This window comes from Microtus ochrogaster, linkage group LG9 (genome assembly GCF_000317375.1).
Source record: "Microtus ochrogaster isolate Prairie Vole_2 linkage group LG9, MicOch1.0, whole genome shotgun sequence".
In the NCBI taxonomy this organism is placed as follows: domain Eukaryota; kingdom Metazoa; phylum Chordata; class Mammalia; order Rodentia; family Cricetidae; genus Microtus; species Microtus ochrogaster.
Window position 1 is genome coordinate 17275071 of NC_022034.1, and position 17356 is coordinate 17292426.

The 17356-nt window shown below is 44.0% G+C and overlaps 1 protein-coding gene across 1 annotated transcript in view; it reads right to left on the reverse strand.

Moving 5' to 3' along the window:
- Mthfd1l (methylenetetrahydrofolate dehydrogenase (NADP+ dependent) 1 like) overlaps positions 1-17356 on the reverse strand; it is a 130330-nt gene that overhangs the window by 46692 nt on the left and 66282 nt on the right. The window contains exons 17-20 of the mRNA XM_013352279.2: positions 13271-13347; positions 7170-7310; positions 6679-6747; positions 588-699 (exon numbers count right to left, since the gene is read on the reverse strand). Of these exons, the coding sequence (XP_013207733.1) occupies positions 588-699; positions 6679-6747; positions 7170-7310; positions 13271-13347 (399 nt within the window). The remainder of the gene's footprint in view (positions 1-587; positions 700-6678; positions 6748-7169; positions 7311-13270; positions 13348-17356) is intronic.

Below are 17356 nucleotides of genomic sequence, written 5' to 3' on the forward strand. Positions count from 1 at the left end.
AAAAAAAAAAAAAAATCCATCAAATAAATCTTGAGCCTATTAGTTGGGAACCTCCTTTCTATCAGGTTACAAAACCATGCCAGGATTCCAGGAAGAAACAAACACTGATTTTACTAGTACTATGATGAGCGCTAACAGCTCAGGCAGTGACCACAGTCTCCTGTGCGTCCATCACTGACAGTACATTCCACAAAGCCTGCCGCTCGATCGGCTCTGCTAACCACGGGATCCCCAGTTCTGAGCTTTGAATGTGGTAGGTTCTGAATATGAGTATATAGCCATTGGATGATGAATTAAAATAATTTCACTAGCACCACTTTATAGATGAGGTTCAAAGTTACTTAAAAATATGTCCAAGGTCATTCAGTTGACAGGTCCTAGAGCTCTGAAGAGCATATGTGCTGGACCACAGAACTAAGGGTTCACCAATATAAATGGTAATGGGCTAGAATAGAGCTCCAGTACCGAGCTCCTCTCCAAAGAGAGGTATAAAAGATGGGATTTCATGTCGATACTCTATCCCAGCCATTATCTTCTCAATTCTATCAAGAGTCTACAATCACTAAACTTTAAGCAAAATGACTTACCTACAAAGCCTTCTTCCCCGACCAGCTTCAGTGCAATTTTATCAGCTAACACTGACGAGTTGCCATGAGCGATGTTAGCAAAGGGGCCGGCGTGCACAAACACGGGTGTCCCCTACAGAAGAACAAGGACAAATGAGGACCATAAAGGAAACAGAAGAATGGACACCAAGCTTTACTTGGGGACTCAAGGTGTCACAGAGTGCTCCATGTTAAAGTTCCAAGTCTATATTGCATGTTCAAAGCACAGCGGCTCCCAAGAGATCTGAAAGTACTGTGAGCCAGGAAGAGTGGAGCCAGGTAGAGTGTTGGAATTCCAACACTTGGGGTAGAGACACAAGGATCGGTAGGTCAAGGTCATGTCAAGATACAGGAGGGGTTAGAAACCAGCCTGGGCTACAGCTCAACCTAAAAATAAACACAAGCAGGCCTGGGGACACGGCTCAGTCAATAAAATGCCTGCCACCAGAGCATGAGGACCTGAGTTCAAGTCCTCAGAAGCCACGTAAAAGCTGGGTGTGGTGACACCGGCCTGTAACTTCAGCACACAAGAAGAGAGAGAAGTGGGGGAGGCTAAGACAGGGAGGTTGTGGGTCAATTGGTCTACCCAGATGACAAACTGTGGGTTCAGTGAGAAAAAACTGCCTGAAAAATCAAACTGGAGAGAGAAGATACCCAGAGTCTCCTGAGGCCTTCAAACACACTAGAAAACATGAACACGTGCATACATAACACACAAACAAATAAAAAGCAAACAAAAAACAAAACCCTTTACAATAAAACTAAAACCAAAGATATCCTGATTGACTCAGACACCAAGTGTGTTTCAGGTCTCCTCGGACAGAATCAGACTCTGGCTAATGCTGAACGAGAGACAAACTCTAAGAAAGCAGTCACCTCGACTACAATTTTGATAAGCTACTGTTCATTGCCTGTTGGTCATGAAGTAATCTATGTACCTTACTTCTTACTGTCCATATTATATTTTAAAAAATAATTTAACCAAACCCTGATAGACTAAGTAATAATTTTAATATTTTTCCCCTGCGAATATCAATTCATCAGTTCAGGAAAAATCTACCAGCATTCGTGAGGCAGAGGAAGGCAGATTTCTGTGTAGACAAGGGCAGTCTGTCTATATAGCCAGTGCCAGGCTAGTCAGGGCTACATAGTGAGGAGAGCAGATGGGGAGGGAGACAGGAAGGGAGGGAGGGACTAAGTGAGAGAAGGGGGGAGGAGGAGGGAGAGAAGGAGAAAAAGCAAAGCCAGGCAAGGCAGCGCATACCTGCAATCCCAGCCTCTGGGAAGTTAAAGCAGGAGCAAAGATTGGGAATTCAATGTCAGTATAGATTACACCAAACTTCTGTCTCAAACAAAGAACTGAATATAAAAAAATATAACTAATAAATTATGGGAACCAGGACATGGCAATTACATGAAGGACAAGCCTGGACTGTCATTCTCATACAAAAGTTGGTTTTTCAGTTTTTAAAAATCCCGCTTAAATCTTTTAAAAATAGTCCAACTATTGTCCATGTTAGAAATCTGGCAATCATTAAGATAACAAAAGCAAAGAAAAAGAAAAAAACCATGGGTGAAATGTACCAATGATGAAAACGACTTGCTGTGGTTGTTCAAACAGGGCATTATGGAGCCCAGGGTGGCCCAGCTTGCTGTATAGTCAGGGATGACTTTGAACTCCTGATTCTTCTATCTCTACTTATTAAATACTGGGATCGAAGCCAAGCACCACCATACCCAACTCTAATTTACTATTACAATATTTTTTGGAAAGCATACAAAGCAATGAGTTTCTTTATGGCATTTTAATCCACACATACTATACTTGGTTTATGAGAAATTCTTACTAGTTACTGTCCTAGGTGGGGTTTTTATTACTGTGATAAAACACGCTGACCAAAAGCAAGCTGGAGAGGAAAGGGTTTGTTTCAGCAGATAACTGTCACGTCATACTCTGTCACACAGGGAAGTCAGGGCAAGAGTTCAAGGCAGAAACCTCCTCATTTGCTCAGCATGGTTTTCTGGTCTTCATTCTTAATAGCCCAAGATTACCAGCTCAGGGATGGTACTGCCCACAGTGAGCTAGACCTGCCCACATCAACCATTGGTTGGCACACAGGTCAATCTGGTGGGGGCATGGTTCCCTCTTCCAAAATAACTCTAGCTTGTGTAAAGCAGTTGACATGAAATCAATCACCATAACTGCAAATAAAGCAAAGCCAATATAAGGGACTAGTTAAAAAATTTTAGGCTTTCAACGTCCTTAAGTCAACCTTGTCAATATAATCATTTTTACAGTCTTTTTTATTTTCCTTCATTGATGACAACAAGCTTCAGTTCTATCTGAAAATCATTTTCTCACTAAAACACTCTCAGGCTTTATCCGTAGCCCTGCCAGGTTATTGGGGGTCTGCTCAGATGAAGGCTTGGCTCCACCTGTGAAAATAGAGGCTGCCCCCTTTGCTGACACAGCGGAAAGCAGGGAGGGATGTGGGGTGGGGGTGGGGCGGCTCGGAAGCATGGACATTCCCGTGAAGTAGCTAGTGGAAGAAAAAAGAACAATGGTCTGAGAATAGAACAGCTTCTCAAAGCCATGATCTGAATTTGAGTCCTCAGGAGAGTGAGGAACAGGATCCTGCTGCCTGGGGAAGGCTGCTGCCCTGGAGAAGTGCAATGAGGACAGAGTCACCGGCTCCATCCCTGGATGGCTGCTGGCTCCCCTCCTCAACAGACTGCAGCCCTCATTGCCGCCATCTGTCAGAGAGGCATCAGGCCCTGGTCTCCAGGGGACACAAGGTGACATGGTGCAGCCTAACAGGCATAGGCTTCATGATTCCTGGAATTATCACCCTAAGTTGCTCCTTAATCTAAGGCAGATCTACTTAAAAAGTAAGAATCTATATCTTTCACAGAGCTTTTCTTATTATCTAGGCTTTGTGGCTCATCGCTCAGCAAGACTGCTTTGTGATTATATCTTTATTTCGTGTGTGTGCGCGCGTGCACATCGCTCAGGACACAGATGCATGTGGAGGTCAGAGGATGACCTCATGTTTTGGTCCTAGCCTTCCATCTTATTTGAGACATGGTCTCCTGCTCTTCATGGCTCACGTGCCAGGTTAGCTGGTCCTGGATCCTCCCCTTCTCCACCTCCCACCACGACATGGGAGCTGGGGTTACAGGTGATCTGATCACGCTTAGCTTTTCTTTTTAAAGATGTATTTATTATGTATACAGTGTTCTGTCTGCATGTATGTCTGCAAGTCAGAAAAAGGCACCAGTTGTCATTATAGATGGGTGGAAGCCACAATGTGGTTGCTGGGAATTGAATTCCTCTGGAAGAGCAGGCAGTGCTCTTAACTTCTGAGCCATCTCTCCAGCCCCCACAATTAGCTTTTTATGTAGGCAATCAGGATTCAAAGGCAGGCCCCAATGCTTGCAGAGCAAGTATTCTTACTCACCGAGCCATCTCCCTAGCCCTTCCATTTTGAGTTTTAATCAGCAATTACATATCTTAGGAGAACAAAAGGATGTTTTGATATCTGTGCATTATGGAATGTTAGGCTGGAGTTTGGATCCTGGCTATCTTCCACAGGCCTCCAGTAAAGTCTTGGCACCAAGGGAAGGTGGTGAAGCCCTTAAGAAATGGGACCAGGTGAGGAAGACTACTGAGCCCTGGTCCCTTACTGTCTTCATGTGCTGGCTATGAGGGGAGCAACTTGTTCTGATCCATTCTCTGATCAGGATGTGCTGTCTTACACAGTGTCAAAACCAACAGGGCAACCGGACACAGACTGAAAGCTCCAAAACCGGGAGCCTAAAGAAAAGTTTCCTCTGTGGACATTGCTCATCTTGGGCAGCTGTTACAGTAATGGAAAGCTAACAGGTTACATTAGATCACCCGGCGTATTCTGTCTCCTTTCTGGGAACCGTTAACTATGGTTGACAGGTCTGGACAACTCATTATTCTCATCTAACCAGAATATGAGCTGTTGGGTCAGTTTCTCTCCAGTCTGGTACTCACGGTTTTGCCAAAGTAGTTTTAGTTGGAAATCACAGAACCAAATAATGGGAGAGCAAGAGCCGACCTCTTCCTGACACGAGAAACCCAAGGCCCAGGGAAGCAAGGGATATAATCCAAGGCCACAGAACAATCAATAACCTCATTAACATTACAGTCCTGGTGTGAAATTCCCAGTTTGGAGTCTGAGTGGACTAATGATCAAAATGGTGTTATAGGATATTCAAACTCAGGGACAAAGACACATTCAATGGTAGCACTTTGAGCTAAATTGTCTAAAAGATCTATTTAGAGGAATATAGATCTTGATTTTACTTCATATGTAGAATGCTTGGGAGTGAATAGTCTCCATAATAACTCTTCCCAGAAACTTCCTAGGATTATTACTTCCAATTATCTGGTAAGCAATTTGGTTGCTTACCAGAGTATCAACAGAGTATTATAATCCAGTACTTCTCAGTACTGTAGCCTCAAGCCATGAGCTGCTGTAAGTACTTAAAATGTAGCAAGTACCCCTTTCTCAGAAACCTAAATAAATGTGACGGTAGAAAGGTGACCAAGCTACTAAAATACTTCCTTTTTAATTTTATTAAACTTTAATTTAGAATAAAGCATGGATCCTGTGGCTACAATGGCACCAGGACTGTGTGCTCTAGCATGTGGCGATTTCATCACACTGTCTGTGGCTTGTCTGGAATATCCAGGCCTTAACTGGTGTAGGAGGTCCTTCTGTTTATGTGTTGCTTTCATTGGTTGAATAAAGAAACTGCCTTGGCCTTTTGATAGGGCAGAACTTAGGTAGGCATGGAGAAGACAGAACTGAATGCTGGGAAGAAGGGCAGACACGCAGACGCCATGGAGCTCCTGCCTGAGACGGACGCTGGTTAGAATTTTGCTGGTAAGCCACAATCATGTGGCAATACACAGACTTAATAGAAATGGGTTAAATCAAGACATAAGATTTAGCCAATAAGAAGTTAGAGCTAATGGGCCAGGCAGTGTTTAAATGAATACAGTTTCTGTGTGATTATTTCGGGTGTAAGCTAGCCAGGTGGCCAGGACGAAAAGAAGGCCCTCTCTCCTCTTACACTTAACTTCTCCCCAGCCACCTGCTCCTCTTAGTCCATGGTAGAACCTGGTGTGGATCAGTATCCCAGTATCTCCTAGGTGTTCCAGGGACATCTAGGATTGAGAACTGCCAGCATCTTTGCCACCTGAAGTGAGGCAGGAGGTTTCCCAGTGCCCTCCTATGACACTAGCAATAGGTGTGTCCAAAATATAACACTGCCCACAAATTAGATTTTTAGGCTGTTCACAGATACAGACCCTCAGTGTCATTGATTCCAGGAGCCCTTCCCAGAGGACTGTCTAGAATCAAGGTACAGAGTTCACATATGCAAATATCTTAACCAAATTATGTGCTGTCGGCTAAAAATGGAAGTACCATTCACAAGCGCACTAGGTAGGACTTTATTTTCTATGTTCCTATTCTAGTCAATTAAGCCAAAGCCAAGACATAAGTCACACCAAAGAATCAGTAAATTCACTTTTAACTTTTGATTTATGTTTTTCAGAAGACCAAGAAGTTATTCTGACACTTTTCCAGACTCACACTGGCAGGAAATATTCATATTGTCTACAGTCAATCCAATGAAGGCAAATGCTACATTATAAACAATTATAAAAAGAAAACCAGGGCTGGGTCCTCAGTCAGTAAAGTCCTTGCCATAAATAATCTGAATTTTAACCCCAGAACTCAATTGAAAAAAAAGTGGCATGGTGGCACACTTATAATCCCAGTGCCCAAAGGGCAGAGCTGGGTAGAGCCCTAGGCTGGCCAGCCAGTCAGTCTAGCCTTGTTGGCAAGTTCTAGGCTAGTGAAAGACCCTGTCTCAAAAACTAAAGTTGATAGTACCTGAGGAGATAATACCAAAGGTCGACCTTTGACCTGCACACACATGCATGTATATGTGTGTGGCATCCCTGCTCAACATGTACACATACACATGAAAAAAAAAAAAAGCAATACAGAAAAAAAAAAAGGAGACTACTTACTTCCAGGGTCTGCATCAGATTTGGTTTGATGGCATCTTTCATCAAAACTGTCAAAGCACCTGTCACCCCCTACAGGAGAGAAAAAGATGCATAAATTAGCAAGAGGATTCCTAGGGCCATGTTGATTTGTCCCCTACCCCCGATTCTGCTTCTAGGTGGGCATCTCCCAAGCTGACCAGGCACCTGGGATTGTTGACTCTGTCCATGTCTTGTTTACCCCAGCCTGGCCAGCCCTACCAGCCCAGCCTGGCCAACCCTACCAGCCCAGCCTGGCCAAACCAAGTGGGGATCAAGACAGACAAGGATGGTGAAATGGTTATGAAACACACTTCAGGTGTTCTGGTCGCAGCCAGGTATAGACCTGTCATTAACACAAAGGAAGCAGCAAGGTTTGTGCAGGAGACAGTTGGGCAGGCAGAACTCTTCAGAACTGTGCACCAGTATAAGAAGGAGATCTCTGTTCTTCAAATGGACCTCCGAGCCACACTCACCAAGTCCTCAGCTGTCACAGGCTGCCCATCTTTGTCACTGGCCACCACCATCCTTCCTAGCCGCTCCTTCATGTCGGCGAGGCTATCCGTCAAGGCCAGCACCGCCATGATCTCGCTGGCCACTGCAATGTCAAACTGTGCCTGAGAGAGCAAAGCAGATGCTGTGGTCAGTTGAGGAGCCACAGGAGGGGCACTTTTCACAAAGTCTTAGCAGTCACAGCTGGGGGCTATCCCCTGTGGGAAGGTTCACACTGACTGTGTTTTATCTGGAGTGCACAGCACGTAAGGTCTTGTGCTCCTACCATCAAAGATGGCCTCCCTAGGTTGTCCGCATTGTCTACTATGCTCTGTTGAATAGCAGTCAACTGGGTGACGCCTGTGAAACCTGCTGCTCACTGTACCATGCAGCTTGCATGCTTCAGCCTGCTTCAGACTAACATTAAGTACTAACGTAGAACACTGGTGTAGCTCAATGGTGGAGTTCTTGTTTAGGATGTACGAAGCCTTGGGTTTGGTCCCCTTCCGAAGTATTAGGATTGTTATCTGTCTCCTGAGCATCTTTATCACTAAAATGTCTGGCCACAAAGGCAGGGACCATAGAGGAAGACTCCTGGATTCCAGCAGGGACAATGGCCTGTGATACCCAGTAGGTGTTTAGTGCATACTGAATGAACTAGTCGGTGAACTACTGGCTACCTCTGTTCATAGCAATTGGTCTGGGAAGGAGGTCACATTATAATCCCCTCCACCCTGCTGATCTCCTCTCCCTTCTTTTCGTTGAGGTGGGAATTAAACCCAGGATGGTAGTACGCTAGGCAAGCATGCTAGCCCTGAGCCACAGGTCCATTAATACTTAATGACAACTCCTTGTGTCCAGGGAAGAAGAAACACTGGAATAAGAGCATCCTGCCAGCTTCCGGTCCACAAGGCCCACTTCTTGTTGAGTTTCCTCTCAGCACAGTTTTGCCCAGCAGCTTAAGAATGACCTGGAACCGATTTGTATTTGGTTCTGACGGTATGGCTCCATCCTACCTAAGGCTCCCAGCAATGACAGCCAGAGAGCATCGACTTTCTTAAAAAAAAATATTCCCAGGACTTCCTCCTCCCCTCTTTTGGCTCCAAGAGCACGTTGTACAGAGTCCAGTGGGAACAAAGGAGGAGACAAGGAGGACGTGTTTCCTCCTGCACACAGTCCAGCCACTGGGGAAATATCTGCACATAGCCACTTCGTTAAGCTCCAGCTTAATTCTCTGGATCCCATGGGGAGTGTGAGTCAGACAGGTTCAAGCTGAGAGAGAGAGAGAGAGAGAGAGAGAGATAGATAGATAGATAGATAGATAGATAGATAGATAGATAGATAGATAGAGAGAGAGAGAGAGAGAGAGAGAATATGGTTCTGCCCTGGTGGGATCACCTTATGAGGTATTTTATTACCCACTTTCATCACCGACAGATGAGGAACTGAAGGCAGGAAGGAGCTTGCTGGCTCCTTCCTGGTTGAGATTGTATTAGCCATTGATCTACTGAAAAAATACTGCCGGAAAGCTATATCCTCAATACAACTCACTCTAAAACGGACGTGAGTTTTCATTGAATGATACCTAACTTTTAAGCACAAGTGTGTGCAGAAATGACCAAAATGTTACTATTTTCTGTGCAAAACATGAGCCTGGCAATGCTTTTGCAATATGATCTACATAGCAAGCAACTTGTAAAATTTTTCATGTGTATACAAAGCACTTCACTTGCAATTGTCTCAGTTCTAAAACTCTAAGGCTGCATCATGGTGGAGGCTTCTAACTCCATCATCTGGGAGGATGAGGCAGGAGGATCATGGTTTCGGGGCCACCCTGGGCTACCTAACAAGTTCCATATCAGTCTTCACTAAAGAGCAAGACCATATGTGAATACATGTACGTATGCATGCGTGCATGTACATATGCATGTATGTACATAGCAATGCAAACTGAGTCAATCTTAGGGTCATTTACATAACTGAGACTATTTAAGGATCATTGTTCCTCGTTTTACTAACCAATGTGTTTGAGAGAGGAATGTTCACATTGCTTGGCAAATAAAACACTCCAAAAATCACATAAATGGATTACCACAGATATAAACAAAAGGACAGTGTACCATATCCCTCAGATTGGCAGAGATTTAAACAAAAGGACAGTGTACAATGCTGCTAAGTCAGTGAGTGGGTTTACCTTTCCTGGAAAACAATGCAGAAATCTGAGCATCATACAACACACTGACTCTGTAACTGCATCCCTGGAAACCTACCCCCAACATAATACCAGACAAGTACATGCCTAGGCACAAACGTGCTTACTATGTCCTATTTAGGAGAGTCAACCATAATAAATAGCCCACGTGTCCTTTAACAAAAATTGGTGAGCTGGTTGATGTATCTCTATGAGCTTACACAGCCATTCAAACCAGTGACATGCAGTTTTACCTTTATTAATGCAGGCTGATGATCTAGAGTATGAAGATTTAACCAAGCAATCAGCCCTCTAATATAACCCTTTATTATGTAAAAACTGCCTAAAGCGATACGAAGTATAAGCAACCTGCCAAGTAATTTAAACTACTACTATGTATACTAAGCTATCCTCAAACCCACAGGGATCCTCCCGCTTCGGCGTCCTAAGTCCTAGGATTACAGGCCTGCACCACCACATGGAGTCACACTTACTCTCTTCATCTATAAGGCCACAGACACCATTTCACAGTGGCATTTGATCTTTGTATCTGTCAAATGTCATTTCTTTGTTCTATTTCTTTGTCCAACAGATACCTACGGACACCAACCACTGACTGTGAGAGAGTACCAGAGGCAACAGACACTGTTTTCAGGAGAGCATGCAAATCACAACAACAGAAAGGGTTTCAGAGGTAGGGTTCAGCAGGAGAGAGGAGACGGGACACCGCAGCATTATGAAGGTGGCCAGGGGATGAGCCATATCTGAGTATAAATTGTCAAACATCCTTGTTAGATACAATAATCCGTGTTCTGTGTCCCAGATAACCACTTGTCTTAAATTTTCTGAGTGAGTCACTGTTTTAGATGGATGATTTTGATTTTCAAGCGGATCAAAACTGGCCTGTTGCTTCCTTCACTGTCTCTGACTGTTGTCAGCAACAGCCCCTCCCTACAGCGACTTCTGCTAATGGCTGCCTTGTTCCAGGAGGCTGCCTCCTAACTCTCTCAAGTTCTCCTTCACTCTAATGTGTTTCCCGCTAGCTCTGTTGTTTTTCCCTCTCTGCGAAGCCTCCCCTCATCATTTTCCTTCAGAACTCTGAGTGAATTTCCCCAAGGCCACCTGGCATTTGGTGTTGTTGATGAGAATTTTGATTCCTCCGTGAGTAATCAGGACCCTTTTCTCTTTGGCAGCATGGAGGAATTTCTTCATTATTCCTTCCTGTCCTGAAATCTCAGCTTCATGTTTCTGGGGAGAAGTCTTTTGTTTTGCTTTTCTCCCCTACCCGCAACCTTTCTGTTCCGTATTTGTCTTTTAAAATGGAAACACTGTTTTCCTCATCTGAGAAGTTCTCATCCTGTTAGTTCTTTGAATAGATTATCCACTTTGTTCCAAGGTGCAGTGCTCTGTAGACCCCCTACCTATGCGACTAGCTTTTGCCTTTGTCTTCACGTATGTGTATGCGTGTGCATGTGTGTGCGCGTATAGGTCAAAGGTTAGCATCGGTGTCTCCCTCAGTTCTTTTACCTTGTGAGTAGTCTTCCATGGCTGTACAGCAACTCCCAAGGGCTCTTCTGTCCCTGCCTCCCCAATGCTGGGATCATAGGTACATGTCATCATGCCTGACTTTCCTTACATGGGTACAGGAAATCCGAATTCAGGTCATGTTTATGTACCAACTAAGCCATCTCCACATGGTCATTTTTGAGATAGGATCTCTGTATGTAGCCAAAACTGGCTTCAAACTTGTAATCCTCCTGTCTTGGCCTTCTGAGTGCTGGCATTATAGTCATGTGTCACTGTGCCCTGATGTAACCTTTATAACTGAGGGTGGGAGTGTTTTGGGGATCAAACCTAGGGCATTTAGGACTTTCAGATATGCCCTTTCTGTCTCTTAAACCCTTGGATCTATTTTTTTGTTTTATTCTGGGAACCATTTCTAGATAGTTCCTTGGTTAGAAGTCCCTTTCTACAGTACTTACTCCATCATCTTTGATTTTTACATCATGGTAAGATCTTATCACAATTCTTGCCACACCAGTGAACCCTCACTGGGTACTGCAGCTTCTTCACCCCTTTGAGAATTCACACACCACTCAGACTCCGCCCATCGATCTCCTAATTGTTCCCTGGGTGTGAGCGCCTCTTCCCAGGACCTGGTCAATTTTCATGCTGTCTATTTCTTTACATGTGAGGGCTTAAGGCCCTCTCTCACCTGTCTGAGGACACAACATCAAACATGTCTAGCTTTGTAATAATATCCCGAAGGAGGGCAAGCTGCTTTTGGCTTTTGCCATGGAGCCATTCCCAGGCCCATTGCTACCCTTTACACGTTTAACACACCAATGCCAAAAAGTCTATGTTCTCTTAGAAAAGGATCCCAGCATGTTGGTTTTCTCTAAATGAAAACTCTACTGGCACCTGCCAGGCAAGCAACATGTGCCAACCCATGACTGCAACATGAATGGTTCCCTGTGGGTTTGGCAATGACCCGGTCCCTCACCTCAGAATCCCACTCAGATGCACATGTATATGCTGTGACCAGGTGTGTAAGGACAACAGTTAGGTCCCCACCCACCAGCGTCTAGGGATCATCCCCAAATACTAACCCTAAAGGGTGGCTGGTTTCTCCTGGTCTAAGAGCTAGGATGCCTTGCACTTCTGAATTAGAGGTCCCGTCTCTATATTCTAGGTTATTCTCTCCATTAACTAAATTCCTTCTGTAAATTTTTGAGGAGGGATTGTGGTTTTCTAGCACAGATAATGTTGATCATGTGAAATCTGTGTGTGAAAGTTCCAGAGTTTAGGGTAAGAAGGGAGGTACATAGTCTTCGCAAGCTTCTTGATCCAACCTCTAGTTCGTTCCTTCCTTCCTTCCTTCCTTCCTTTCCCTCTTTGTTTCTCTTTCTTCTTTCTTTCCTTCTTTCCTTCATTTCTTTTCTCTCTCCTACCTTCCCTCCCTTTCCTTCCATGAATGTGTGTGTGTGTATGTGTGTTATGCATGGGCACATGTGTGTGAGTTAACAAGGTGTCTTCCTTGCTCACATTCCATCTCATACAGTGAGGCAGCTCCAAGTGGCTCATCTTTGTCCCCTACATGCTTGAGTCACAGCAGGTCACCATGGCCACCCGGCATGAATGAGGGGTGACCCTGAACTCCAGTCTGCATGCTTATGTGGCAAGGGTTTCACTCACCCAGCCATCTCCCCACCTTCACTTTCTAATTCAAAATCTACCAAAAGTTACCAAAATCCAGTTGGTATGAGAAATCGCTATTATCATAAAAGTAACTTTTTCCACTAATAAAAATTTAATGTAAAGCTCATAAATTAAAAAAAACTTTCCAAAGAAAGTTTACTATAAAAAAAAATTAGAAGGCTGTTGTGCCTGGCTAAAAAACTATGGAATGAACTTATATTTCCTAAGTTCCACTATCCCACATCAGAGACCCATTAAATGGAAGGCATAATCCCCCCTCCCACATTGTCTGCTTTTGAGTATAAGCTATTATCCTTTGAAAAATTCTCCATGCTATTAAACATAATAAGTAGGTGTTTGCTCTTTGGTTTATGAAACTCAAGTGATGTATCTGAGACTTTCACTTTTCCATTGTTATATATCTGTTGAATTATGGAACTATTCCCAAATGAGTCTCCCCAGAAACATAGCCAAAAGCGCTTAGAAGAGGATGCTGGAAACTTCCTGCCTCCCGATGCTCTCATTTCCAGAGCAATCCTGAAACTGTCAACTACTAGATCAATAGAGACAGTGGGAACCCACCCGAGATAGTGGGAGAGCCACCAACACTGCTGCTGGGGGAACAGAAGCAAAAAGCAAAGAGTGGAAATCAAGCCGAGGAAGGAGAGACACTTCCGGGAAGATGGCGCCACCTACCTGCCGGGAATATCCTTTCTCTGTGCTTCCCTGCCCGATAGTTATTTTTCTCAGGAATCGGTCATTGGTATCCAATACTGAAAGAGAACAGGTAGGTTATTCTATAAACAAATATGGACTGGCCATGCTGGGAGATGCTGAGGAAGGAGCAGAAAACAAGAGTCAAGGTCTGGCTTCATTTGAAGAATTGAATGAGTGAGAAAGACACTGTCTAGTGGGAAGTGTCTTATAGACAGTGTATCAGGTGATGGTGGGCCAGGCTGGGTGTTTTTGATTAGGCAGCAAGGACCAGTAGTTCTGAAAGTGTATTTTCCAATGACATCTAAGTGATAAGTCAGTTTTGTTTCTCATACATGTAAGAGCCAAATGGCCCAGTATTTCTACTCCTATGTGTTATTCAAAAACCTAGACATAGAGACCCGAACAGAAGTGTATGCGCTCACGTTCATAGCAGCTCCATGCACAGTGGCTAGAGAGTAGGAGCAACCAACGTTTTCACCAAGAGATAGATGGACTGACTGACGATATATTGCATAGCACAAAATGAGCATTCTGATATGTACCCTACAAATGTCCTAAGTACTGTGCAGACAAAGAAGGGCAAATGCTGTATGGTTCTCCCTCCATGAGGGCTCAAAAATAGGCAAATCCACAGACACAGAAAAAAGATGCGCTGGGGTCACATCAGCAGGGGGGATGTTACTGACTCATGGGTCTAGGGCAGTGGTTCTCAACCTGTGGATAGGAGACTCCTTTCAGAGTTGCATATCAGACATATGCATAACAGATATTTATATTTCAATCCATAGCAAGCAGTAGCAAACTTACAGTTATGAAGTAGCAATGAAAATAATTTTATGGTTGGCGGTCACCACAACATGAGTTATATTAAGGGGTAGCAGTATTGGGAAGGTTGAGAACAATGCTGGTGGAGGGTTTTTGGAGGGGATGGTGGTGAGGTTTGGGTATAGGCAATGGTGATGGAGGAATCACTGCGGATGCAGTCAGTGCTAGCAGCTTACAGTCACGGATGGTCAAGAGGGAAACCATTGGACGCACATATTTTACCATGCTAAAAAGAAAAGCCAGAGGAAATACAGCACATGGGAGGAGACGGGCTGTGGTTAGATCAGACACAACTCTTGCTTGTGTGAATTGCACCGCACCGGTTGAGAAAGTCTGTGAAAACTATCTGGCTTAGAGAAGCTAAATTTATAATGCCAAGAAAGGCAGAATAGACACTTTTCTCATCTTTGTGATTTAAAACAGCAGGGCTGTTCACAGCAACAACTGAGATCCAATGTACTAAAGTGTATAATATGCCACCAATGAAAACAGAGATGATGTATTGGGCAACTGGAGTATCTGTGGGATGAAGACTGTTCATCTTCCCAACGCCATACAAATCCTTCTCGGGCCCTCACCCCAGCTGCTGCTGCCATGTCTGTTTCTCTCTCTCTCTCTCACCCCCCCCACATGCCTACACACCCACCCACCCACCCACACATGTGCACAATACTCCAAACACACTCACAGACAAATATATACAAACTTCTACTCTTATTTTTTAAGCCAGAAGCAGAACACCTGCAAGGTTCAAGGGCTGCATCTCCACAGTGTCACCAGAAGTCCCGCTGTTGCTTTTACTCCCAAGATGCTGGTTACACAGTCACATGCAACGAAAACATCTCCTTTTTTTCTTTCTTTCTGTGTAGTATATAAACACTCTTGGACACAGACTAAGGTCACCTCCCCAGCAAATGCATTTAAAGTCAACAATAGACCATTCAAATTTTATATTGACAAAGGGAAGACAAACATCACCATTCCAAGGACACTGTGCCTTCCATGATGCCCCAGTAGAGCACTGTGACCTACCAAGATACACCCAGTGAAAAAGCTCTGGGAACTCAGTACCAGTGACAGACGTGTGACACGCGAGAGAAGACATGTGGTTCAATTCCAACCCACACGACACAGATGTGGCTAAAGCCCTAAAAAAGTGACAGGAACACACAGCTGGCATCTACATGATAGAGCTAAAGAGGTCATCCGCTACATGCTCATGCCTTCCTTCCTGGAGCAGGTTCTGAGGGCTTTTTCTGTACCCAGTCCTGTGCTGGCTAGGCAGGAACATGAAGGTGCACAAGGTGCCAGTCTGTGACTCCTGGCGTTTCCTAAGAGAAGATGCACAAAGAGCACCAGAGTGCAGGCATGGAAGGAAGACAGTGGCTTAGGGGATTGACTGTCTTATTTCTTCCCTTAATCTAAGTAGTTTCTATAGAGCTATAGTGTTGACAGTGACCACAGGAATGCCCAGAGCATTCCTGATCCTTCAAGTAACCAATACCAGCGCAAGAGCTGAAGGACAGGCACTGGTGCCATACCAGGGCAGGCCATTGTTTGGCTTCGATAGAAGACATGGCATCCTTTTCCCATAATGCCACTGGGCTAGGATTGGGAAGCGGAGACATGGTATCTAGAGACTGACAATGAGTAGGGCTACTGGGCCCTTGGCCGGTGACGGGGAGATAGACTTGCATGCAAGTCTCTAAGGTTCTGGGGAGTTGGATTCTCTAAGAGGCAGGGGCTTTGGGATACCCAACATAACAAAGTCTAGTTTCCTGGTCCTTGGGGGATAATACATGCTTGGAGATATGTTTTCCTTCCTGCCTCTGTGATGTGGTTCTGGAACAGCCCAGTATCTTAAGCTCTACTCACCTGGGTTATACTTGGTCTCAAAGCCAGAAAAGTCTACCAGTAAACGTTCTCAGTTCATCAACAGAGACTCTCCATGCTCCAACCGATTCGCTAGTCAGGACCAAACTGCGCATCAGATGTCAGCCCGAATTCCTCTGGCCCAGGTGCCTTGTCCTCACCAATAAAATTTGCTAGCCTTTAGCACCCCGAACAGTAATGCAAGTCTGTATTTTTCTGGGCTAACTTTTGAAGTTGTCACTTCCACTAAAATTGATTTGTAACCACAGAGCATTCCAATCCTTCCTGTCTTCGCACAGAGAATCCAATTGCACACTGGTCCCCATCAAAGAGGTGATATGCCATGATTTCTGAGGCTGGGGCAGAGTGCAGATGTGCAGGGATGCCAGTTGGTCTGAGAGTTTCTCTTCCAGCAGAACCACACATATGGTTGAAAGTACACTGAAAACATTCCATTGCCCAGTTCTTCTTTTACTAAAAGGTCCCCGAAAACAATTTAAAGAGTATCACAAGCTCAGAGATGTTTTTGAAAGGTTGACTACACATTTTGTAAACAAATGACATTTTAATAATAGATCTTTCTAGTAGAAAAAAAATTCTAGAAAAACTAATGCCCCAGGAAAATGCTGAAACTATTTGTGTTGGCGGCTGAAAACATTGTTGATTTTAGACTTGTGGCATGAACAAGTCATATAGCTCATCCCCAAAGGACTATTCTAGAGTCATTTAAATGACCACCCCAGGTGCTGGGGATATAGCTTGGAGATGCACATATGTTTTGCATGCCAAAGACTGTGTGGGTTAAATCTCTAGCAACATGAAAAATAATAATAAAAAAATGAATAAACCATCCCAAGAAAGAGCTAACAAAGTAGAACATGCTTAGGTTATAACTGAATTGGGTAGGAAATAAACCCCATACAAATAAATGGTAAAAGAGTTGTACAGAAAAATCGGATATACCAAAAACTATGAATAGCAGTTATTAACATTGCGAAATGTGGCTGACTTTTTTTTTTAAAACAGGTTTTGATGAAATCATTACAATAGTATTATTTGCTTTAAAATAAAAAATGGATCCGTGCAAGAGTGCTCAAGGAGATTTTAACAATCTTAAGAGACGAAGACTGCAGAGAAACAACATAACACAGCTGTTACCCTCCAAGGGACACAGGGGACGCGCTTTTGAGTTTATGTGTGTTCACATTTCAGTGGAGCCTCCCCATGGGGAGGCTGATGTTACTACAGGTTCCACATCCAAAATCCAAACCTTTTAAGTATTAATATAATACCGGTAGTGGAAAAATCCCACAGCCTAAAACAGCTTCATTTACAAAATTATTTAACATAAACTCTAAAATATCCTTT